At 36.6% G+C, this 27,605-nt stretch overlaps 2 protein-coding genes across 2 annotated transcripts; both read left to right on the top strand.

The window, feature by feature from the left end:
• The first annotated feature begins 14,782 nt into the window (after positions 1–14,782).
• Positions 14,783–15,781, top strand: LOC113315304. The gene has a single exon (XM_026563599.1). It carries the CDS (start codon positions 14,783–14,785, stop codon positions 15,779–15,781), a length of 999 nt encoding a protein of 332 aa, XP_026419384.1.
• Positions 15,782–21,726: 5,945 nt separating this feature from the next.
• Positions 21,727–22,736, top strand: LOC113315303. Its single transcript, XM_026563598.1, has 2 exons — positions 21,727–22,058; positions 22,148–22,736. The coding sequence occupies exons 1-2, from the start codon at positions 21,727–21,729 to the stop codon at positions 22,734–22,736; spliced, it is 921 nt and encodes a 306-aa protein (XP_026419383.1).
• Positions 22,737–27,605: the final 4,869 nt, after the last annotated feature.

Here is a 27,605-nt window from a genome sequence, read left to right as displayed (position 1 = left end):
GACTCCAGCAATCACATAATACAACCAGCTCGAACTCAAGAAGAAATCAAAGAACCCTAATTTCAGTTAACTTCAAAAAAACCCACAGATTCATCGATTCAGCACCATCTTCTACTCCCCTAACTTCACTGTTGCTGTTGTTGTATTTATCAGTCGAGACTAAAATTCAAAACACAAACTCCTTCCCAAATAGACATATCTATCACCTCTTGTGAAATCAGAATCGATTCACATTAAACGAGAGCCACAGAACCGGCAGCTTGAGAAAGAAAGAACTTCAGATCCCCTTTTCTTCTTGTTAAGAAATGAATGAGACGCAGGAAATGAAATTTTCTTTGTTTTGATTGAGAAAGATGAATTGGTGGAGAACTGGCCAAGTTTCACTTTCTATGCCCCCTCATGTAGCTCACATGTTTGAAACGGGACATTTCTTCCACCCACTGGACCACATCTCTGGCTGTGCAAGTTAGCCTAGATATGAACTGGAAAACTCCGCTGGCTCGGACTCTGGTGCCGCAACTTGCCAATGGAAATTTACCCGTTTATTTTCCGGGTGCACAGAATTTCTTGTATCTCCTGTAAAAACTCTAAAATGTATTAGCAAAATATTGAGACCTAGCTAGTGCAAATATGGGTATAAAAGTGTGCACTTGCGTGCTTATCACTAGATCAATCTAACTTTAACTATCCAAATAGTCAAGTCTAGATTCGCAATCAATCAATGTAGATCTCGAAGAGAAACTATAAAGTGATGCCGATCTCAAGCAACTAATCAATCGAATAAATCTGATTCTAGTTGGATCCCAACCGATCAAGGTTTGTGCACACAATTCACAAGATACGAAAACCAATAAGAAATATTCTTCGTTTTCAAATCTTCTTTAATCTTCAAAAACCTGCACAACACCACTTGGATCTCTTATGATCAATCATACACAGAACAGAGTCTGTTAACAATGGATTATCACAAGATATCTTTAGATCTAACATCATTTCTAAAGGTCCCATCGATACTTCGATCTAGTTTGAGTGAATCTTATATCAGAAAAGAAGATTCTCAAGAATAAACAAACTAGGTGCAATCAAAGGTTCAACAACCGTTAATCAATCAAATCAATTGAAAACTAATAACACTGCAATTACCTAGTTTCCCACCAACGATACTCGTGGAGCTTCTTGATCCCACATAAGTCTTTTAACGAGCGGTCGTAAAAAGATTTCACATAATTAGGATACTTTCCTCTCTGAATAGATGGCTCAACCAGAAACAACAAGAAATGAAGTTTGTCTGGATCTTAGGATAGTTTGCTAGAAATGCAAACTTAGCTATTTATATACCAAGAATATTTGGACATCGGGGAATTTCCAAAACCGAAAATATTCTCAAGATTTGCAATGAATGGAAAAATTCGGTTTTCCTAAGTCCAATAAATGCTTGTCCAATATTTCCGAAATCTCTCAATAGAAAATATCCAATTAGTAAATGCACATTACTAATTTTTATTCACTAGAGATATGCATTTAATTGTTGGTAATTAAAGCATATAAAATCGCAAACCTTAATTATAAGATTCTCAATTTATTTCGGCACAGGATCACCTTGAGTAATAAGGAATATCTTTGAACAATAAATGATAAGAGTTACTACTCGTGTTCAACGTATGTTGGCATCTTTTCACTGTAAATCCTTATTTCATATTCACATGGATTTACATTATTAGAATCGGTCATACCACACTTCCAGACAAGTTTAGAATTGGTTTCCCTGTATTCCAAGACTACTTATGTGATTGATCAAATACCAAATCACATACATGGGTTCAATCGGTTCTACCAATCACTAGGATAGGTTATACCTCAATATGGAATTACTTATGATAAGTCACAGCAGTCACTAGGATCAGTCACACCAATTACAAGGATCGGTTCCATCTTCACATAGTATTACTTGTGATCGGTTACACCAGTTACCAGGACCGGTTACCAATAACAAGGATCGATTACACAACACTCGTGATCGGTCACACCAATTACTAGGATCGGACACCAATTACAAGGATCGATCATACCAACAAATGGTGATTACTTAGGATCGGTTACACCAGTTAATAAAAACCAGTCATACCAAATCGTAAGTCAGGCATTGTGATTAGTTATACCAAGATACTTAACATAGTTAAGATCGGTTCTACTACCTCACATATATTGGTCATCCAAAGATTTGCAATGAATAGCCGGACCAATAATCCCAATGATTTCCCTTTCGATTCACGAAACAAGTTCATGAATGTACTTCCTTTAAACGAATGTAAAACATTGTTTCCTAGGACGAAATCTTCACCATAACCCATTCACATGATCATAACAATATGTACAAGGTTATGTCGATGTCATATCTACGAAGTTCAAAAGATAAGTGTTATACTTCGTAGTTTAATTCCCTAATATTATGATCATGTTACATCACTAGAGTATTATACAATATGTACAGTATATAAAGCTTCCCAGTTATGTTTTCAATATAGCACGACTTGAAAGATACGTTAGGAATGAAACAGTTCAAGTCAATATTATTAACCTCAAGTGTAAGGATGATGTCGTCGTTGTAGTACGCTACTTCTTCACATTCTTCAGGTCTTCGGGGTAACACTTTTATGTCTCAATATTCCTATATTTTCTAGTCTAACCTAAACGAAGTTGACTCTAGTATTTAATAGATGAGTTTTGACACACTAAAATATGACAACCAAACTTGACATACCCATGCTTGGTGAGTTTAACCGAGCTATGGTTAACACTTTATCGCCCCTCTCCCTATTTTTTCTTCTTTAACGACAATCAATCGTCGATTCTCGAAATTATTCATCGCCAATTAAACTGTTTTTATGAAAAAAAATGAGGACAAAGTAAGTGAACAAAGGTAACAATCAAAATCAACAAAATGGAAGGCGTGTAGTGAATTCAACTGGTTCATTTTCAAATAACGATGTTGAACTGAAAAATGGTGAATTAGTGAATGAAGAAATTGAAATACAAGCTAATACTCCAAAAATGATTTCTATTAGATAACAATCGAAAAACTCACTAGTTATTTCTGCTTTTGATTGTTTAGTAGGTGAGATTGGATCATATTAGGTTTTAAAATTGGGTTCCTGAATTGTTTACGGCTAGGAGTTCTTATTTTCCGAATTATAAACCAACCATAATGGTTGGGAAACTATGAACTCCCAGCTGTATCTACGGTTGAGAAAATAAAAACTCTCAACCTTAAATGCTTTTTACGGTTGTTTTTTCCAGCAGTAAGTATATAATTTCCCAACCGTAATTGAATATTTTCTAGCCGTACATAGTTATGATTTCCAGAAAATAGATTTTATTGGTTTTTGTTAGGCTTACATCTAGGTATTTCCCAACCGTAAAAGAAAAAATTCCCGACCGTAGTGATTGCTTCGCATCCGTAACGGAAAAAATTCCAACCATAATGGTTGTTTCCTATCCGTAAGTTGTCCTGAGTTGCAAAAAAAAATCAGTTTATGGTTAGGAATTTTCCTATCGTAATGCGTATTTCCTAGACGAAAGTTAATATGTACGGTTAGGAAGTTCTAAATTCCCAGTTGTAGTTAATTTTTTCCGCTTTTTCTGTATCCAATGTCTCAACAGTAAGTAGTAGACTTTTTTTTTGTTGGGTCGTATCTAATGTATCGAACTTTGTCATATGTGTTAGAGCACTACTCGATCGAAATCGCAAGCACTGCTATCTCAAGCTTGTTTGTCAAGTTTAGTTTCCAAAACTATAAATCTTGATTTCTAGTCTACTTATAGCTAAGTCTCGGATTAGGATATAAAGTGTAGTGGAGCATTATACTTCACGACGTTCATCGATTAAAGACGAAGAACTACTAAGGGGAGCTTGTGGAATTTCATCAACAAAAGGTATGTGGACTTGAACCCATCTATCACTTAAAAATCTATCTAATATATCTCCTATTTGAGACAAAAGTCGTATAACTATATAGACTTCGATTATACACATTCAATATTTCGAGATGATTTTAACTCCCTAACATATTTCTCGAAATATGTGTTGGTTAGCTTTCGCTTTAACCAAGTTCATATTATATTCTTGACGAAAGTCAAAAGATGATCATGTGAAAATCGCCTTGTAACATCTTACATGATTTGTATGAGACAGTCACTTGATGTAGACTCGGAATGCTTCGTATTGATCATTCGATTACTTGAAAATTGCTTTGAAGCTAATAGTTTGTGTGAGACAACTATTTTCGTCATCTAAGAATGTTTCAATGATTTAAATGGGAGTTTAGAAAAAATAACCATGATTAGATATAACACAGTATGCGTACTTGTATGCTAACTGTTGCAAGTTATTCCAAGTCTGGGAACCATAGTATGCATACTCGTATGCGTACTGGCTGGTTAATGAATGTCCGGGAACTTAGTATGCATACCGGCGTGAGTTTCAAGTTCCGGAAATTCAACTGAGTTTGGAAGGTATGCGTACCGGTATGCATACTTGAGTAGGTTATGTTCTAAAATCGGTTTGTTCATGAACTAATACATTTATATATTAAGGAATGCAATCTTTTGCAAACCGTGGCTATAATGTTCATGAATTGATTCGAGTGAATCAAATCTATTTTGCTTCAATTGTGTCTTGTATAGTTTTATGAGAATATAGACAATTGAACAACTCTAAAACTAGTTTCATTTGAGTCATTTGAACTATTTATGGTTAAGATGACCAATGTTGATATGAAAGTGTTCATATGGCTAACTTCGGTTAACTATTGTTGAGCCAAAAAAGGTGTACACATTTAGGTACGATTACCCATATCTAAATGAAGTCACTTTTCATTTGTATGTAACAAGCTAAGTTCGATCTAACGGTTGAAAGATATTATCTTGAGTCTAATCAGGTTTTCATCTAACGGTGAATATTGAATACTTTGTTACCAATTTAACATTGATTGCAAACCCTGATTTGTTATATAAGGAAGAACTCTAGCAACTAGGAAACCTAATCCCCACACCTCTTGTGTGATACTAGTTGCGACTAGAGTCGATTCTCCTTTAACCTTAGATTTTTCCAAAACCTAGTAGGTTAACGACTTAATGACTTCATTGGGATTGTGAAGCCAAACCCAACTATTTTCTTTGTAGTTGCGTGTTCTGATCTTGTTATTTTCTATCGTATTGAGTATTATCTTCTCTAAGATTTGCTTGAGAGTTAATCTCCGATATGCAAGATAAAAAGTAGTCACAAACATCTTCTCATCGTTTGTGATTCCACAATATCTTGTTTCGCTACCATACGATTAAGATTATTGTGAGGTGATTGATATTACTAGGTATTCTTCGGGAATATAAGTCTGGTGTATTAATTGGTTCATGTTCACCTTGATTTATCAAAAGACGGAACTAAACTCATAGGTATTTCTGTGGGAGACAGATTTATCTATTCAATAGACTTTTATGTGTGAGACACATTGGTTTATCAAGTCTTTGACTTTGAGTCGTAGCAACTCTTAGTTGTGGGTGAGATCAGCTAAGGAAATCAAGTGCACAGAATCCGGCGTGGTTTTAGAGGCGTAAGGAACGCGACTGTACCTTGATCAGTGTGACACTTGGTTAGGGCTCAACTACATTCCAGTCCGAAGTTAACATGGAGTAGGCTAGTGTCTGTAGCGGCTTAATAGGGTGTGGTGTTCAAATATGGACCAGGTCCCGTTTTTTTTTTTTTTACATTTGCGGTTTCCTCGTTAATAAAACTTCTGGTGTTGTTATTTATTTTCCGCATTATATTTTATATAATTGAAATATCACAGGTTGTGCGTAGTTCAATCAATTAGATAATACAACTTTTGATCTTTGATTTAAATTGATTGACACTTGAACATTGGTCTTTAGTACCGTTCAAGTTGTTTCACATAATAATCAGGCTCGCGTATTTCTATCTCTTTGATTTGCTGATTACATTGTGAAACAGAGATACAACTCTTGGATATACTTTTCTTAAGATTGATTCTCTTGAAAGTATATTCGAGTTAGTCCATACAGATTTCTAAGAGAAATATTGGGTGTGGTTGTTAGACCCCCTCTTTTTCAATATGTATCTGCTAAACATAGTTTTTAACATTTTTAGGAATAGAGGAAAAGAAAAGAAAGAGATAACATAAGAAGTAACACTAAGACGCATGAGCGGACTCTAACCCATCGTCGCAACATACCTGCAGACAAAAGTAAGAAAGGTGCACTTTCCATTGGTAGAACAAGAAAATAATAGATTTGTGAACGTGCACTTACGTTTCTCAATAACGAAATCAAGAAATTGGTGACATTCAAGAAGAAGAAACGGTCGAACAAGTGTTGGTCCATCGGCTAGAACAAAGGAAGCTAATGGTAAATGCAAAGAAAAAGAAAACAAATATCCACCTCCACCTACGGCAAGACAAATTAATGATAATATGATGTTTTTACCCGATAAGGAGAATGGTAGACCTTGAGGTGAGGCAAGAGATAGGTCAATCTTGTTTGGTTACGAAATTTTATAGGCTGCAAGGGTTTATCGAGCGTACATAATGATATAATTCTAGGAGTTCTTCTAAGATTTTATTTTCTCAAAATATATTTATTCATATGATACTAATACTCCAATTCTTCAATTACAATGGAGATGGTCGGTAACCTCGCAACAAGCTGCGCACCGACCCTTTTTTGAATGACAATCCCTATCCTGTGGAAGAAAATAAAGTTTGTCATGGAATTCACGACTAGCTATGCACCACCTCAATCTTTTCATAAAAACCACCATGTCATCCCCAAGATCACCAAGGGTGGAGAAGCTAAGACACCCAGACCATAACCATGAGCACTACACTTATCCAAATATTTTTTACGCTTTCAAGTGACAGAATTAGAGATAGCAAGGCCAGGTACGAAATCACGAACCCCTTTACCTGTGAAAGGAGAAACCCCAGTGACGTCAAAACAAGTATCCTAACCATTTATCCAATTATGGACAAGAATGTCAGCAGGCCTCAAGTCAGAGCCATCATCGGATAAAAGTCCCAAGGAAACTTTCTTCCTAGCAGGTACACCGGCCTTAAGTCAGAGCCATCTTCTAAGATTATATATTTTATTTTAATTTATTTATCATTGTTTATTAACAATAACATTTTTATGATTTATGTAGGATTATGCAAAAGCGGTCCCGAAATTGAAACACCAGAAGGCGAAGTATTGGTCGTTGGATAATAAAGCGAAGCGGTGGTAGATTTGGTAAAATATTTGGGGTTATGGCCTGGAATTGAGTATGCACATAAGGAATATGATGTTGTTATTTTTTATGGATTTAGGGAAAGATTATGTCCTGAAACTATGACTTTTTATTTTCCATTCGATGAGAGGATTATCACTTCAGATGATGCTTTCCAAATCACTGATATATGAAGGAAAAGTCGTATTGAAGGGTTTCAACAACTCTCTTCATTTTAAAGATCTTCATGTGTTGGTAAGAGAATGTCTTAGATGGGGCGTAAATGAAGCTGATGAAGAGTTTGAGATTGGTAGCGGAGAAAAACCTAGAGCAAAAAGGACACAAAGAGAAGCGGATGAATCTTTTGTATCAGTTCTCATTGCAAGAAAGATTAACTTGGGTCGTTTGAGATAAAAGTTTGAGAACTCTTTAGTAAAGAAAAAAGACAGAAAGGTGGTGATAGACGAAACAAAATTTAGACATACAATTATAGATTACTTGATGTATGCTCTTGGCACCATCAATTTTTTTCGATTTATCGGGTAACAGCTTCAGTGCTTGTTATCTACAGTTGTTAAAGACTTGCAGTCTTGATCCGAAGCAGAACGAGGTACCTAAGTACTCGTGGGGCCCCGCCACCCTTTCTTACTTACTTGAGTTTTTGTAAATCTTCGAGGTGGAATGAAACAAAAATTGCAGGGAATGTTGGTCTTCTACATGTAATTTTGTGTTCCATTTCCAAATATGTTTTGGTTTTGTATTGATTTATGTGTACTTTTTTCCAGTCATGGGTTTAAAACCATTTTAAGACTCGAGGCCATCTCGGAAGCCACATTGGCATCCCAATAATCCTATAGGAGAAAGATACCCTTTCTCAGGGAATAAGCAGAAGGATAAAGAGAATTCTATGATAGAGTTGAGGTCTAAATTTGACACTTTGTCAATTGACAAAAACAAAGTTTGATCCATACTTAAAGGTAAAAGGAGGTGGAAATGATGCTCGTGAATTTTTATATGTTTTTTTTTCTTCTGAATCACATGAAATTTATTAAAAAGAATTAAGAGTTACATCCAACAAAATATGAATTAAAAACAAAACTAAAATGAAGCCTAACTCAAAGGGAATCTAAAAGAACAGGCCCAACAACAAGGCCCAGGAAATAAAACTTCAGATAGCTTTATATTTCAGCTAAATCTGTAGTAGTTTATGCATGGAAATTCAACTCTAGATAACAAAGGGGGTCTTCCCATATAAATTTGTCTTTCACCTGCTCTAAGCTGAGTTCCCTTCTTTGCAACAACATCTGCAGAAAATTTTGTTTCCCTATAACAATGACAGAACCTAATAGACATTAGTTGACTAGATGTTCTTCTCTACCTCATTTTGATGAACCAAGGAATTTTACCAGAGGTAAATTCAGTTATGACTGTTTGAGAATCTGAGCTGATGATTATATTTCCAAGCTTCTATTCAACAGCACAAGTCACAACAAAGACTTCTGCAATGTAATTAGTGGTTATACCCAAACCTCCAGTTAGAGTGCAGATTACCTGATACAAATGATCTCTGACTACAACCCCGAATCCTTCTAATCCTGGATTTCCAAAGAAGCTCCATCACAACAGAATAAGGTTACACCAAAACTGGGAGCTTTCCAATGACAAACTTTGATTTCTTGGAATTTGATTCTTCTGGTGCCAAGCTTGAAGAAAAGGATTATATCTTGATCATAATTTTGATCCTATTTGTTAGCTTTAATTCTCAAACCACCTTCCCACACCATTTTCATAATTCTGCTTTTGAAATGCCGAACATTAGGATTAACATTATCAAAGTATTTCCTATTTTTCTGAAACCATAATTCTTTCACTATAGAGCAGCTTGCTGTAATCCATACTTCTTTTATCAAGGGGCTTCTATTTCTTGCACTTTTCCATAAATCTTCAAAAGATTTTGGACATTTAAAATCAAAAATGGAACATATCCAGTTCCAAATGTTATAACTAAAGTTACAAGTCCACAAGAGGTGATCCATGTTGTCTTGCTCTTCTTGACAGATGCAACATCTGAAAACTATTTCATATCCTTGGTTAACCATTGTCATATCATCCATATATATACCTTGAATTATCTTCCATACATTACTGGCAGTACTTGGATGAAGAAAAGAATTCCAAATTTTCTTAGGCCATTGCAGTTTTGGCTTCTTGAATCTTATCATTTCAATTGCAGAGGAAGTGGTAAACTTTCCTTTGAGATCACCAATCCAGACTAATTAATCTTTACCACCTCCAACATTTGGCAGATTTAAGGAAGGTAAATACTGTTGGATTTCACTTGGAATTCTCCACTCATTATCTGTCAAAATATCTGCAACTTTAAGATGAATGTTTTCTTTAACAAATGCAGTGAATCCTACTGATTCTATAATAGGAGAATCTCCAATCCAATGATAAAACCATAAGGAAATTTTTTGTCCATCCCTAATGCACCACCTAATGTTCTCTTTTAAGGATTCCCAATCCCATTTAAATCCTATCAATGTAGAAGACATATGCCAATTTTTGCTCCATTGATTATTTTTGTCCATGAATTTTGCTTTGATGAATAAAGCCCATTCTTAATTGGAATTGAGAATTTTCCATAGATTCTTCATTAGTAAGGCTTTGTTAAGGACTTCTAATCTTTGAATGCCTAAGCCATCTTCACTGAATGGAACACAAACATTTTCCCATCCTAAGGTATTGTATTTCCTAGTCTCACCATCACCATCCCAAAGGAAATTCCTTATTATTCTCTCACAAGTTTTAATGATTGAAGATGGCCACTTATAAATAGCCATTTTGTATATTGGAATATTGCATAAGACTGATTTAACAAGAACTAACCTTTCTTGAAATGACAATAGTTTACCCTTCCAAGCTGCAAGCTTCTTTTGCATCATCTCCACCATTGGCCATATTTTGGAAGCTTTAACTCTACCAGGATGAATAATAATTCCAAGGTATTTGTATGGAAAGCTACTGATATCCATCTGCATCATTTGCTGAATCTGAATTTTTCTGACAGATGTAGCGCCTTCAATAAAAAGTTTGCTTTTTGATGTATTGATTAATTGACCTGAAGCTTTTTGATAAGAATCCAATAAGCTCAGAAGATTATGAATACTCTTTTCCCTCCATTGCAGAATATAAATACATCATCTGCAAAAAACAGATGTGTAGGATGAATACCTTTTCTAATAACCATGGGTTCAATATCTCCATTTTGCACCATTTGAGTTAAGTTTCTTCTTAAAACATCCTCCATTAAGACAAATAGAATTGTGACAAGGGATATCCTTGTCTTAAACACCTTTCAGTAGAGAAGAAACCTTGAGGACCTCCATTGATCATTACTGAAATCTTTGCTAACTTAAAAATAGTATGTATCCACTCACACCAAGAATTGGAAAATCCATATTTACTTAGCACCTTCAACAAGAAATCCCAGTTGACTGAATCATATGCCTGTGAAATATCTAGTTTTAGCCCCACATTTCCACCCCTTCTTTTCTTTTTCATCTCATTTACCATATGAGAAGCTAGAAGAATTTGCTCTTGAATGCACCTTCCTTTGATGTATTGATAGTGCATATTTCACATATAATTAGTGTCAGTTCCATGCTAGTATTTGTTGGTTTTCTTGCAAATTACTGTATATTATGCTTGTTTTCTCTTATTTGTGTTTTATTAGGTGAATCATACAAAAGAAGTGAATTGGCACTTAATTGTGCAATAAAAGAAACTAGCTACAAGTGGAGATGGGCCAAAGACTAAGTGGAGCTCGTTCAAGTACAAGATTTCTACTTTTCATCTTGAAGAGGACGAAAATATAAAGCCAGCGGCGATAGAACGGAGTCATTATGAGTTCGTATGAAGAAATTATGAGCAAAATAAGAACTTGGAAGACAAAAAAGGTAAAATGGTCATTTCCTAAGGGATTGCTATTGGCACACCTTTTTTGGTTAAGGGGCAGCCAGGTTCAAGGAATATGCTAAGCACAGTCTAGTCTATTACAAATGGGGAAACCAGCATTTTAAATCTTGTTAAAGACAGACATCTTATTACTCTGGGTTGCCATCTTCAAATTCAAAACAGAAAATCCCGCGTGCAGTTTCTTCATGGATATCTGCTATACGAGTTTCTCATGTGACAACGATGGATATGAGAGTCTGAGCAAAACAGCGATGAAGAAGGTTGGCATGGTCATTACTGTTATGATCAATGGTGATAAAGCTCAGCTAAAGGTTGAACACGAGGGTTGCTGCTGCCAGTATCGATGGAGAGGGGTTACTGCTATTAATGGCAGTATGTTGATGTTCTCGGTGAAGCTGACGATGGAGTTGGAGCTGTTAATGGCAGTTGGTATAATGGAGATGGCAGTGATCATATTGCCGGCGATGGAGTGTACTGATAATCATTGGAGTCCGATTTTGCTGTGCTGCCATTATCGGATGATAAAATAAGAACTCAAGGAAGGTTAGCCATGAACTATTAAAGATGATGATCGTGATCGATGACAGAAATGGAGAGAGTGAGTGGTTGACGAAAGAGTACGGAAGTTGATGATTGCTTCCATTAATGGGTTGCTTCTATTGGCAGTAGTGATGATGGAAGCTCGAGTTGTTGGATGGTTTGATGAAACAAGTGGAATAACAGGGAATGGTGGTAGCTTTCCGTCGATGTAATGACCAAGCTGCACCACAGAGTGTAGCTAGATATGGTTCATGTGCTCTCGCTGATGGAGTTCGAGTCTGCTGTGACTCGGTGATGAAGAAGAGTCTGCAGCTGCGTATTCTTGGCATCGACAAAGAAGGAAGAAGAATTAGTAGAGTTTCATACGCTTTAGAACTCCAAAACGTGACCGAGAATTCAGTGAAGAATAATGGAGGTTGCTATCGATTTGGATGACGGACTGAGGAGATTTGATTGTTTGAGGCGCTTAGAAAACTTGGATTGGTATCGAATCAATTACATGGGAGAGAATTCAGTTGGAATGAAAAGTTTTGATAAGTTTGAAGAACTGAAAAACAACCACCGACTAGTGCTCTGGCCGTTGAATTTTAAGATGAACGGTGGTGGATTGATATAAGATTAGGGTTTAGGTCGGTTTACTAGCCTTGGGTGTTTATCAGATTCGAACTTCCAGGAAGAAAAAGCTATAAATAGAGGTCTAAATCGCATCCCCGGAGCATCTCCTCTACACATCTCCTCACCCTAGTTTTCACGCACATAAGCTGTTCGATAAAAGTCCTTAGAAAATTTCAGAAATTTAGGAGTTTGCAACAGTAGCTGGAAGTAATGTTGCGACTTCAGCACAGCTGCTAAAGATCTTCAAAAACTATGGTGGCAGCGGCTAACACCCTTCTGCGCGACTGTAGTTTGATTTCTATCTTTTCTCTACTTTGATTGCTAAAAATTATGAGTAGCTAATTCTTTTAATTGGTTAGGGATGTAACCTAAAATCACAGACATATTATTTGATTAATGCATTGATTTTTCATTCACTTTCTTATTTATCGTTCAAGTTTTACTAAGTATAATTATTATATGATTTTGTTCATGTAATTTGATTAGTCGTTTTGCATATTTAAGTCGCGAATTAAATATCAAAATAAACTTATCTATCACTAATTAGAAATCTTAGGTAATTTTATCAAGATTCTAATAATTAGTAGTAATTTGTGATTACTAGCGGTGTAAATCGTGAAGGAAGTCACAAGTAAAACTTGGCCTAGGTTGAATATACCACGATTGTGTCTGTATTGCATATGAATAAGCCGTCTCATAGATTTTAAAGCTTTCCTCGAGTTGAATCTTCTAGCGATAAGCATTAGGTTATTTTTTGTAAAAGAATTCATATAATTGCTATTGCATTATTTGTTGATTTGTGGAAACGTAACGAAGTATATACACCGATTGGGGATACTTTAGGGTTATTGGTGAATGAGTGTGTGAATGATGCTTGATTGATTAACATGTGTGGTGATGGACGGTGAATTCCTTAACCATCTTTTTCCTCTGATATTTTCTTAAAACATTTTTTAACTTTTGTTTTTAATTTAAATTATTTTTAAACAACAAAATCCTCCCTATTTACATAAGTTTTCAAAAACAATTAAACAACCCATATCTCCCTGTGGAACGAATCTGTTCTTATTTATAATTATGAAGTGAAAGAATTTAAATTATTTTTGCTTGGCTGACAACCGACCAAATTTTGGCGCTGCTTCCAGGAAGGCATAGCAGATTGTTATTTTTTTTTTTTTGATTTCTTATTTTAGTTTTTAATTTTGTTTTTGAGACTCTTGTTTCAGTACTTGACCTCTGGCATACAAACGTTAGGATTACCAAAGGTGCGGAATTTCAACTCGGAGAGGAACAATACTACAAGAACCTCGAAAAGCACAAAAAGAAGAGATGGTTGGAGGAACGAACAACCAAAACACTGGTAACCAGGGAAACCAAGGGAAATGACGCATCTCCACCACCTCCACCTCCCAGGAGGACATTCAAAGATCTGACATCCCCATCGTTTGACCAACAGAAGTTATGTGTCAACTTGGAAGAATCAATTGAGCTCAAATCTCAGTTGATTCATTGATTACCGAAGTTTAAAGGGATTCAAGGACACGATCCAAATCGTCATTTACTACTGTTTCCACATAGGTGGACAAGTTTGAAGCCAACTGGAACTGATCAAGGAAGAGCTTTACTGACAGCTTTCCCGTTCTCTTTGATTGATTCTGCAGAAGAATGGTTTTATAGTCTTCCACCTGGAAGTATCACAACATGGAATGAGATGCATAAAGCATTTTAGAAAAGTACTTTCCCGCCTCTAAAGCAGCAACTATTAGTAAAGAAATTAGTGGGATTGAACAAATAACCGATGAGACTCTTTGCGACTACTGGAAACGGTACAAGAAGTTGTTAGCGAGCTGCCCACATCATCAAATCTCTGAGCAACTCATAGTGCAATATTTTTACGATGGGTTTCTCCAATCCGATAGAAATCATATCGATGCAGCTAGTGGTGGTGCTTTGACAAACAAAACCATTGATGAAGCAACACAATTAATCGAAAATATGGCTGCAAACACGCAACAATTCAACACAAGAGGTATGTCAATGAATCGAAAGGTTAATGAGGTTACTTCTTCACCGCACTTAGAACATAGGATTGGTAATATGGAGAAGATGAGGCAACAAATGGCCGCAATAATCATTCCCTCTTATGAAGAAGAAGCTGAACAAGTGAATGCAGTATTCCCGAATCAACAGAGACAGCAATATGATCCCTATTCCAACACTTACAATCCAGGATGGAAAGATCATCCCAATTTCAGTTATGCAAACAAGCAAGCAGCAACTCCAGGACCGGTTTTCAATCGTCCTAGTGGTTTTCAACAAACGCAGAATTCAGAATCATCAGAGATGCTTTCTATGATGAAGAATTTAACCATAATGGTGCAAAAGAATCAACAAACAACTGATGGTGCAATCAAGGAGTTGCAGACACAAATGAGCGCCATGGCAGGTAGATTGAACCTTTTGGGAACAAAGAATAGTGGGAAACTCCCTTCTCAACCTATTAATCCTATAGAAACTGTTAATGTTGTGACATTGAGAAGTGGTACACGAACTGTGCAACCAAAAGATGCTGAGAAAAGAAAAGACCCCAAGGGGCCGGTCTTGGAGAAAGAGATTAGTGACTCTTCCCAAACCGAGGAGGTACCTAAAACGAACTCTAAACCTCTTGTTTCTACTTATGTTCCTCCTTTACCGTTTCCTGGCAGGTTTGCTAACAAAAAGGTGGAACAAGACAAGGAGATTTTAGATGTACTCAAGAAGATTCATGTTAATATTCCGTTGATAGATGCAATTAGGAAAGTTCCTAAATATGCTAGAGTTTTGAAATACTTATGCACCAACAAGAAAAGATTAACCGATAATGAGGTGATGAGTGTGGGAGAAAATGTTTCTGCTATCCTCCAAAAGAAATTTCCACCTAAATGCAAGGATCCCGGTAGTTTCGATATACCTGTTGTGATTGGTAATAAAAGGTTTGGAAAAGCCATGCTTGATTTAGGAGCATCGGTTAATGTTATGCCTGCATCTATTTATGAGTCTTTGAATTTGGGTCCTTTGAAAGAAACCCGTATTGTTCTTGAACTAGCTGATCGTTCTAATGTTTATCCTAGAGGTATTATTGAAGATGTGCTTGTGCATGGGAATAAACTCGTATTTCCAGCTGATTTCGTTGTATTGGAAATGGATAGCGGGTCGGATACATCTATAACGCTGTTATTGGGGAGGCCTTTCCTAAAAACGTCCAAAACCGTTATTGATGTTGACAAAGGAACTCTCACTATGGAATTCGATGATGAAAAGATTCGCTTTAATATTTTTGGAGAATTGCGGTATCCTAGTGTTGTTCATGCTAATGTCGTAGACACAGGCTAAGGAGTAGCCAAAGAGTCTACAGTCGAGCTAAAGACGTTAAACTAAGCGCTTAATGGGAGGCAACCCATAGGTTTTGTATCTTAAACCCTTTTACTTTTTGTTTTTGTTGTTTTCATATCATATTTGCATCCCCATGTTTAATTTCTCCGGAATATATTTTTAGAAGAAAATCATGACGAATACCTTTTTGTCAGAAATATTCAGACTGCACGTAGTTCATTCCAGAGACCATAACTATCAGACCGTTTCTCAAAACACTAAGCCATTTTAACACTTTGTAGAAAACACGTATATGAATAACTTTTGTGAAATGGAGTTTTTACAAATTCTTTACCAATTTGTACAGTTTTTGTTTTTTTTCTGCTGCTTCGTCTGAATTCAGAATTTTTATTTTTGCACATTGAGGACAATGTAAAGTTTAAGTGTGGGGGAGTATTTTGCATATAGAGTTTTTAAAATTTTTCATAACAAACCTCCAACTTGTATATATCTTAGAGTCACTAGAATGCTTCTAGGTATGTTTACATAGAGAATTCTAACCGACATAACTGAACTTGGAAGTGTTAGAGAACTACGTTCGGATTTCTTACGAATTGGAGTGTTAAATAATGGATTTAATCATGCCGGTGATGCAAATGGGGAGAAGGTAGAAATGAATTATTAGAGTTGTTGATAAATCTTTAGTGGAGACTACCTATTTTCAAATCAACAGAGGCACCAGACCAAATTTTCTTTGTAGTTGACTAAAGAGCTTTCTTTTGAGTGTATGTCACCATACGTTAATTCCGGGTAGAATGGTGAGCTACCCAACCTCCCACCAATAGAAGCACTACTCTTTGATCTCTTGAGTGCTAATTTTGTCAATCATGAGGGTGATGTCCATAGATGAAAATCACCTTCTTGTAGTTTGATTTGCAGTTAGCACCATTCTCTCTTTCGCCAACGACAGGTCCATAGAAACCAACCATCATCAACAAGGGAGCGACATCAAAATCTACAAGGAAAGTTGAAGACGTTTGAGGTTTACAAGCAACAATACAGGGAAAAGCAAAGTTCATATCCAAGTAAAGCAACATACAATGAGCATATTTTTATATACATGTTGAAGACTTACACATAAGGAGCGAAATTATATATTCAAGTTGAATACTTATTTACAAGAGCGAAGAAAATCAAAAGATGAGAATTATATTGAAGTTTATCATATGAAGATAATACAAGTTGTGAAGAATCAAGCGGTAAAGTACTTATCCCATGGCCATAACAATTTCAGTTTGTAGTTATTTCTCTTGTCATCAATCAAAAAAAAGATAATAAAAAAAATAAAAAAATAAAAATAATAATAAAAAAAAAGGAAAAAAAAGAGACAAGAGAAATTCTTTGTATTATTTTGGTTTGTATTTCTTTTTGTATTCATTTAATAAAGCCATGGGGAAGAAGAAAAATCTATGAAGAAGTTTCAAGCAACAAGGAATTGAAGAGAAAGAGTTACTAATTGTCGAAGTTCTACGAAGTTCAAGAGTTTATCATCAACAGTTGAAGCCCGAAGACGAAGACCAAGAAGATGAAGAAGACGAGCTGAAAGACTACGTTTCTATTGGATGCTATGAGAGTGGTGCTTTTGTCACTGCAGATCGGATGTGAAGGTGGTAAGTACTCTCATCCTTGCTATAGTGGTTGATTTCCTTTCTTAGAGATCATCAGAAAAAAGTCTTTTATTTCCCACGATCTTGTGGGACTCCAAAAATAATTCGGAAGGTTTCCTTCCTACCATTCAACGTGTGTAGGATTTCTCTCTTCATTCCTACCTGCACACATGTGAGACCCATAAAAAAGTCGTCTTATTGAGTGCAATTATCATAAAACCCTTTTAAGTGAGGTAGAAGTCGAGGCGAAATGTTTATTGGTCGTTCTCAAACACGCGTTCTCTCATTATGGTGTGGTTATTTCTCACTCAAGATTTAAGAATGAATATGTTCTCTGGTATTTCTAACTTCTTATTACTAGCATGCAGAAACTCTATGTCCTCATAGCTCTTTGAATGCTTGGGACGCTGAAACGCTTTGAAGTTGGAGTAGGTTTTGTTGGTATACCTCCCGTATGCCCTCACGATACTATAACTCATCCACTAGGGACACCTAGGGGTTTAAAGGCTTGTCATACGCGCTAAGTGTGACCGTATCCTCGACGAGAAGGAGTTGTTGTAGTTTAGTTTAGTTTGCTCGAGGACTAGCAAAAGCCAAGTGTGGCGGAATTTCATAAGTGCATATTTCACATATAATTAGTGTCAATTCCATGTTAGTATTTGTTGGTTTTCTTGCAAATTATTGTATATTACCCTTGTTTTCTCTTATTTTTTTTTTATTTGGTGAATCATCCAAAAGAAGTGAATTGACACTTAATTGTGCAATAAAAGAAACTAGTTACAAGTGGAGATGGGCCAAAGACTAAGTGGAGATGGGTCAAGTATAAGATTTCTACTTTTCATCTTGAAGAGGGCGAAAATATAAATCCAGCGGCAAAAGAACGGAGTCATTATGAGTGAGCAAAATAAGAACTTGGAAGACAAAAAGGGTAAAATGGTCATTTCCTAAGGGGTTGCTATTAGCACACCTTATTTGTTTAAGAGGCATCCAGGTTCGAGGGATATGCTAAGCACAATACACTCTATTACAAAGGGGGTAACCAGCATTTTAAATCTTGTTAAAGACAGACGTCTTATTACTCTGGGTTGCCATCTTCAAATTCAAAACAGAAAATCCAGCGTGCGGTTTCTGCATGGATATCTTCTATACGAGCTTCTCATGTGACAACGATGGATATGAGAGTTTGAGCAAAACATCGATGAAGAAGGTTGGCATGGTCATTACTGTTATGATCAATGGTGATAAAGCTCAGCTAAAGGTTGAACACGAGGGTTGCTGCTGCCAGTATCGATGGAGATGGGTTACTGCTATTAATGGCAGTATGTTGATGTTCTCGGTGAAGCTGACGATGGAGTTGGAGCTGTTAATGGCAGTTGGTATTAATGGAGATGGCAGTGATCATGGGTTGCTTCCATTAATGGGTTGCTTCTATTGGCAGTAGTGATGATGGAAGCTCGAGTTGTTGGATGGTTTGATGAAACAAGTGGAATAACAGGGAATGGTGGTAGCTTTCCGTCGATGTAGTGACCAAGCTTCACCACAGAGTGTAGCTAGATATGGTTCATGTGCTCTCGCTGATGGAGTTCGAGTCTGCTGTGACTCGGTGATGAAGAAGAGTCTGCAGCTGCGTATTCTTGGCATCGACAAAGAAGGAAGAAGAATTAGTAGAGTTTGATACGTTTTAGAACTCCAAAACGTGATCGAGAATTCAGTGAAGAATAATGGAGGTTGCTATCGATTTGGATGACGAATTGAGGAGATTTGATTGTTTGAGGCGGCTAGGAAACTTGCATTGGTACCGAATAATTTACGTGGGAGAGAATTTAGTTGGAATGAAAAGTTTTGATAAGCTTGAAGAACTGAAAAACAACCACTGACTAGTGCTCTAGCCGTTGAATTTTAAGATGAACGGTGATGGATTGATATAAGATTAGGGTTTAGGTCGGTTTACTAGCCTTGGGTGTTTATCAGATTCGAGTTCCAGGAAGAAAAAGCTATAAATAGAGGTCTAAATCGCATCCCGGAGCATATCCTCTACATATCTCCTCACCCTAGTTTTCACGCACATAAGCTGTTCGATAAAAGTCCTTAGAAAATTTCAGAAATTTAGGAGTTTGCAACAGTAGCTGGAAGTATTGTTGCAACTTCAGTGCAGCTGTAAAGATCTTTAACAAATATTGTGGCAGCGGCTAACACCCTTCTGCGACTGTAGTTTGATTTCTATCTTTGCTCTACTTTGATTGCTAAAAAATATGAGTAACTAATTCTTTTAATTGGTTAGGGATGTAACCTAAAATCACAGACATGTTATTTGATTAGTGCATTGATTTTTCATTCACTTTCTTATTTATCGTTCAAGTTTTACCAAGCATAATAATTATATGATTTTGTTCATGTAATTTGATTAGTTGTTTTGCATATTTAAGTCGCGAATTAAATATCAAAATAATCTTATTTATCAATAATTAGAAGTCTTAGATAATTTTATCAAGATTCTAATAATTAGTAGTAATTTGTGATCACTAGCGGTGTGAATCGTGAAGGAAGTCACAAGTAAAACTTGGCCTAGGTTGAATATACCACGATTGTGTCTGTATTGCCTATGAATAACCCGTCTCATAGATTTTAAAGCTTTCCTCGAGTTGAATCTTCTAGCGATAAGCATTAGGTTATTTGTTGGAAAAGAATTCATATAATTGCGATTACATTATTTGTTGATTTGTGGAGACGTAACGAAATATATACACCGATTGGGGATACTTTAGGGTTATTGGTGAATGAGTGTGTGAATGATGCTTGATTAACATATGCGGTGATGGACGACGAATTCCTTAACCAACTTTTTCCTCTGATGTTTTCTTAAAACATTTTTTAACTTTTGTTTTTAATTTAAATTATTTTTAAACAACAAAATCCCCCCAATTTACATAATTTTTCAAAAACAATTAAACAACCCATATCTCCTTGTGGAACGAATATGTTCTTATAACTATACTATTATTTATAATTGTGAAATGAAAGAACTTAAATTATTTTTGTTTGGCTGACAACCGACCAAATTTTGGCGCCGCTGCCGAGGAGGCATAGCGGATTGTTATTTTGTTTTTGATATCTTATTTTTAGTTTTTAATTTTGTTTTTGAGAATCTTGATTTCTGGCATCCAAACGTTGGGATTACCAAAGGTGCGGAATTTCATCTCGGAGAGGAACAATACTACAAGAACCTCGAAAAGCACAAAAAGAAGTGATGGTTGGAAGAACGAACAACCAAAACACTGGTAACCAGGGAAACCAAGGGAACCAGGGAAATGACGCAGCTCCACCACCTCCACCTCCCAGGAGGACACTCAAAGATCTGACATCCCCATCGTTTGATCAACAGAAGTTGTGTGTCAACTTGGAAGAATCAATTGAGCTCAAATCTCAGTTGATTCATTGGTTACCGAAGTTTAAAGGGCTTCCAGGAGACGATCCAAATCGTCATTTACTACTGTTTCAACATAGGTTGACAAGTTTTAAGCCAACTGGAACTGATCAAGGAAGAGCTTTACTGACAGCTTTCCCGTTCTCTTTGATTGATTCTGCAGAAGAATGGTTTTATAGTCTTCCACCTGGAAGTATCACAACATGGAATGAGATGCATAAAGCATTTTAGAAAAGTACTTTCCCGCCTCTAAAGCAGCAACTATTAGTAAAGAAATTAGTGGGATTGAACAAATTACCGATGAGACTCTTTGCGACTACTGGAAACGGTACAAGAAGTTGTTAGCGAGCTGCCCACATCATCAAATCTCTGAGCAACTCATAGTGCAATATTTTTACGATGGGTTTCTCCAATCCGATAGAAATCATATCGATGCAGCTAGTGGTGGTGCTTTGACAAACAAAACCATTGATGAAGCAACACAATTAATCGAAAATATGGCTGCAAACACGCAACAATTCAACACAAGAGGTATGTCAATGAATCGAAAGGTTAATGAGGTTACTTCTTCACCGCACTTAGAACATAGAATTGGTAATATGGAGAAGATGAGGCAACAAATGGCCGCAATAATCATTCCCTCTTATGAAGAAGAAGCTGAACAAGTGAATGCAGTATTCCCGAATCAACAGAGACAGCAGTATGATCCCTATTCCAACACTTACAATCCAGGATGGAAAGATCATCCCAATTTCAGTTATGCAAACAAGCAAGCAGCAACTCCAGGACCGGTTTTCAATCGTCCTAGTGGTTTTCAACAAACGCAGAATTAAGAATCATCAGAGATGCTTTCTATGATGAAGAATTTAACCATAATGGTGCAAAAGAATCAACAAACAACTGATGGTGCAATCAAGGAGTTGCAGACACAAATGAGCGCCATGGCAGGTAGATTGAACCTTTTGGGAACAAAGAATAGTGGGAAACTCCCTTCTCAACCTATTAATCCTATAGAAACTGTTAATGTTGTGACATTGAGAAGTGGTACACGAACTGTGCAACCAAAAGATGCTGAGAAAAGAAAAGACCCCAAGGGGCCGGTCTTGGAGAAAGAGATTACTGACTCTGCCCAAACCGAGGAGGTACCTAAAATGAACTCTAAACCTCTTGTTTCTACTTATGTTCCTCCTTTACCGTTTTCTGGCAGGTTTTCTAACAAAAAGGTGGACAAGACAAGGAGATTTTAGATGTACTCAAGAAGATTCATGTTAATATTCCGTTGATAGATGCAATTAGGCAAGTTCCTAAATATGCTAGAGTTTTGAAAGACTTATGCACCAACAAGAAACGATTAACCGGTAATGAGGTGATGAGTGTGGGGGAAAATGTTTCTGCTATCCTCCAAAAGAAACTTCCACCTAAATGCAAGGATCCCGGTAGTTTCGATATACCTGTTGTGATTGGTAATAAAATTTTTGGAAAAGCCATGCTTGATTTAGAAGCGTCGGTTAATGTTATGCCCGCACCTATTTATAAGTCTTTAAATTTGGGTCCTTTGAAAGAAACCCGTATTGTTCTTGAACTAGCTGGTCGTTCTAATGTTTACCCTAGAGGTATTATTGAAGATGTGCTTGTGAAGGTGAATCAACTCGTATTTCCAGCTGATTTTGTTGTATTGGAAATGGATAGCGGGTCGGATGCATCTATATCGCTGTTATTGGGGAGGCCTTTCATGAAAACGGCCAAAACCGTTATTGATGTTGACAAAGGAACTCTCACTATGGAATTTGATGATGAAAAGATTCGCTTTAATATTTTTGGAGCAACGCGGTATCCTAGTGATGTTCATTCGGATGTTCATGTTAATGTCGTACACACAGGCTAAGGAGTAGCCAAAGAGCGTACACACAGGCTAAGGAGTAGCCAAAGAGTCTACAGTCGAGCTAAAGACGTTAAACTAAGCGTTTAATGGGAGGCAACCCATAGGTTTTGTATCTTAAGCCCTTTTACTTTTTGTTTTTATGTTTTAATATCATATTTGCATCCCCATGTTTAATTTCATTGAGTCCGGAATCTATTTTTAGAAGAAAATCATGACGAATACCTTTTCGTCAGAAATGTTCAGACTGCGCGTAGTTCAGTCCAGAGACCATAACTATCAGACCGTTTCTCGAAACACTGAGAAATTTGTAGACTTTGTAGAAAACACGTATATGAACAACTTTTGTGAAATGGAATTTTTCCAAATTCTTTACCAATTTGTACAGTTTTTGTGTTTTATATGCTGCTTCGTCTGAATTCAGAATTTTCAGTTTTGCACATTAAGGACAATATAAAGTTTAAGTGTGGGGGAGTATTTTGCATATAGAGTTTTTAGTCTTTATGAGTTTTTAAAATTTTTGCATAACAAACCTCCAACTTGTATAGATTTTAGAGTCACTAGCATGGTTCTAGGTATGTTTACATAGAGAATTCTGATTGACATAACTGAACTTGGAAGTGTTAGGGAACTACGTTCGGATTTCTAACGAATTGGAGTGTTAAATAATGGATTTAATCATGCCGGTGATGCAAATGGGGAGCAGGGAGAAATGCATTATTAGAGTTGTTGATCAATAATTAGTGGAGACTACCTATTTTCAAATCAACAGAGGCACCAGACCAAATTTTCTTTGTATTTGACCAAAGAGCTTTCTTTTGAGTGTATGTCACCGTACGTTAATTCCGGGTAGAATGGTGAGCTACCCAACCTCCCACCAATAGAAGAACTACTCTTTGATCTCTTGAGTGCTAATTTTGTCAATCATGAGGGTGACGTCTATAGATGAAAACCACCTTCTTGTAGTTTGATTTGCAGTTAGCACCATTCTCTCTTTCGCCAACGACAGGTCCATAGAAACCAACCATCATCAACAAGGGAGCGACATCAAAATCTACAAGGAAAGTTGAAGACGTTTGAGGTTTACAAGCAACAATACAGGGAAAAGAAAAGTTCATATCCAAGTAAAGCAACATACAATGAGCAGATTTTTATATACATGTTGAAGACTTACACATAAGGAGCGAAATTATATATTCAAGTTGAATACTTATTTACAAGAGCGAAGAAAATCAAAAGATGAGAATTATATTGAAGTTTATCATATGAAGATAATACAAGTTGTGAAGAATCAAGCGGTAAAGTACTTATCCCATGGCCATAACAATTTCAGTTTGTAGTTATTTCTCTTGTCATCAATCAAAAAAAAGATAATAAAAAAAATAAAAAAATAAAAAAAATAATAAAAATAAGGAAAAAAAAGAGACAAGAGAAATTCTTTGTATTATTTTGGTTTGTATTTCTTTTTGTATTCATTTAATAAAGCCATGGGGAACAAGAAAAATCTATGAAGAAGTTTCAAGCAACAAGGAATTGAAGAGAAAGAGTTACTAATTGTCGAAGTTCTACAAAGTTCAAGAGTTTATCATCAACAGTTGAAGACCGAAGACGAAGACCAAGAAGATGAAGAAGACGAGCTGAAGACTACGTTTCTATTGGATGTTGTGAGAGTGGTGCTTTCGTCACTGCAGATCGGATGTGAAGGTGGTAACTACTCTCATCCTTACTATAGTGGTTGATTTCCTTTCTTAGAGATCATCAGAAAAAAGTCTTTAATTTCCCACGATCTTGTGGGTCTCCAAAAATAATTCAGAAGATTTCCTTCCTACCATTCAACGTGTGTAGGATTTCTCTCTTCATTCCTACCTGCACACATGTGAGACCCATAAAAAATCCGTCATATTGAGTGCAATTATCATAAAACCCTTTTAAGTGAGGCAGAAGTCGAGGCGAAATGCTTATTGGTCGTTCTCAAACACGCGTTCTCTCATTATGGTGTGGTTATTTCTCACTCAAGATTTAAGAATGAATATGTTCTCTGGTATTTCTAACTTCTTATTACTAGCATGCAGAAACTCTATGTCCTCATAGCTCTTTGAATGCTTGGGATGCTGGAACGCTTTGAAGTTGGAGTAAGTTTTGTGGGTATACCTCTCCTAAGCCCTCACGAGACTATAACTCGTCCACTAGGGACACCTAGGGGTTTAAAGGCTTGTCATACGTGCTAAGTGTGACCGTATCCTCGACGAGAAGGAGTTGTTGTAGTTTAGTTTGCTCGAGGACTAGCAAAAGCCAAGTGTGGGGGAATTTCATAAGTGCATATTTCACATATAATTAGTGTCAATTCCATGTTAGTATTTGTTGGTTTTCTTGCAAATTATTGTATATTACCCTTGTTTTCTCTTATTTTTGTTTTATTAGGTGAATCATCCAAAAGAAGTGAATTGGCACTTAATTGTGCAATAAAAGAAACTAGCTACAGGTGGAGATGGGCCAGAGACTAAGTGGAGCTAGTTCAAGTATAAGATTTCTACTTTTCATCTTGAAGAGGACGAAAATATAAATCCAGCGGCAAAAGAACGGAGTCATTATGAGTGAGCAAAATAAGAACTTGGAAGACAAAAAGGGTAAAATGGTCATTTCCTAAGGGGTTGATATTAGCACACCTTATTTGTTTAAGAGGCATCCAGGTTCGAGGGATATGCTAAGCACAGTACACTCTATTACAAAGGGGGTAACCAGCATTTTAAATCTTGTTAAAGACAGACGTCTTATTACTCTGGGTTGCCATCTTCAAATTCAACACAGAAAATCCAGCGTGCAGTTTCTGCATGGATATCTTCTATACGAGCTTCTCATGTGACAACGATGGATATGAGAGTTTGAGCAAAACATCGATGAAGAAGGTTGGCATGGTCATTACTGTTATGATCAATGGTGATAAAGCTCAGCTAAAGGTTGAACACGAGGGTTGCTGCTGCCAGTATCGATGGAGATGGGTTACTGCTATTAATGGCAGTATGTTGATGTTCTCGGTGAAGCTGACGATGGAGTTGGAGCTGTTAATGGCAGTTGGTATTAATGGAGATGGCAGTGATCATATTGCCGGCGATGGAGTGTACTGATAATCATTGGAGTCCGAGTTTGCTTTGCCGCCATTATCGGATGATAAAATAAGAACTCGAGGAAGGTTAGCCATGAACTATTAAAGATGATGATCGTGATCGATGACATAAATGTAGAGAGTGAGTGGTTGACGAAAGAGTACGGAAGTTGATGATTGCTGCCATTAATGGGTTGCTTCTATTGGCAGTGGTGATGATGGAAGCTCGAGCTGTTGGATGGTTTGATGAAACAAGTGGAATAACAGGGAATGGTGGTAGCTTTCCGTCGATGTAGTGACCAAGCTGCAGCACAGAGTGTAGCTAGATATGGTTCATGTGCTCTCGCTGATGGAGTTCGAGTCTGCTGTGACTCGGTGATGAAGAAGAGTCTGCAGTTGCGTATTCTTGGCATCGACAAAGAAGGAAGAAGAATTAGTAGAGTTTGATACGTTTTAGAACTCCAAAACGTGATCGAGAATTCAGTGAAGAACAATGGAGGTTTCTATCGATTTGGATGACGAATTGAGGAGATTTGATTGTTTGAGGCGGCTAGGAAACTTGGATTAGTATCGAATCAATTACGTGGGAGAGAATTTAGTTGGAATGAAAAGTTTTGATAAGTTTGAAGAACTGAAAAACAACCACTGACTAGTGCTCTAGCGGTTGAATTTTAAGATGAATGGTGATGGATTGATATAAGATTAGGGTTTAGGTCGGTTGACTATCCTTGGGTGTTTATCAGATTCGAGTTTCCAGGAAGAAAAAGCTATAAATAGAGGTCTAAATTGCATCCCCGGAGCATCTCCTCTACATATCTCCTCACCCTAGTTTTCACGCACATAAGCTGTTTGATAAAAGTCCTCAGAAAATTTTAGAAATTTAGGAGTTTGCAACAGTAGCTGGAAGTAATGTTGCAACTTCAGCGCAGCTGCTAAAGATCTTCAACAACTATGGAGGCAGCGGCTAACACCCTTCTGCGACTGTAGTTTGATTTTTATCATTTCTCTACTTTGATTGCTAAAAATTATGAGTAGCTAATTCTTTTAATTGGTTAGGGATGTAACCTAAAATCACAGACATGTTATGTGATCAATACATTGATTTTTCATTCACTTTCTTATTTATCGTTCAAGTTTTACTAAGCATAATAATTATATGATTTTGTTCATGTAATTTGATTAGTCGTTTTGATTGTTTGAGGCGGCTAGGAAACTTGGATTGGTACCGAATCATTTACGTGGGAGAGAATTCAGTTGGAATGAAAAGTTTTGATAAGTTTGAAGAACTGAAAAACAGCCAATGACTAGTGCTCTAGCCGTTGAATTTTAAGATGAACGGTGGTGGATTGATATAAAATTAGGGTTTAGGTCGGTTTACTAGCCTTGGGTGTTTATCAGATTCGAATTTCCAGGAAGAAAAAGCTATAAATAGAGGTCTAAATCGCATCCCCGGAGCATCTCCTCTACATATCTTCTCACCCTAGTTTTCACGCACATAAGCTGTTTGATGAAAGTCCTTAGAAAATTTCAGAAATTTAGGAGTTTGCAACAGTAGCTAGAAGTAATGTTACAACTTCAGCGCAGCTGCTAAAGATCTTCAACAACTATTGTGGCAGCGGCTAACACCCTTCTGCGACTGTAGTTTGATTTCTATCTTTTCCCTACTTTGATTGCTAAAAATTATGAGTAGCTAATTATTTTAATTGGTTAGGGATGTAACCTAAAATCACAGACATGTTATTTGATTAATGCATTGATTTTTCATTCACTTT

Source organism: Papaver somniferum, chromosome 10, assembly GCF_003573695.1.
Source record: "Papaver somniferum cultivar HN1 chromosome 10, ASM357369v1, whole genome shotgun sequence".
NCBI lineage: Eukaryota > Viridiplantae > Streptophyta > Magnoliopsida > Ranunculales > Papaveraceae > Papaver > Papaver somniferum.
The sequence above is the reverse complement of the archived record's forward strand: the minus strand, read 5'-3'. Positions and strand labels throughout refer to the sequence as shown.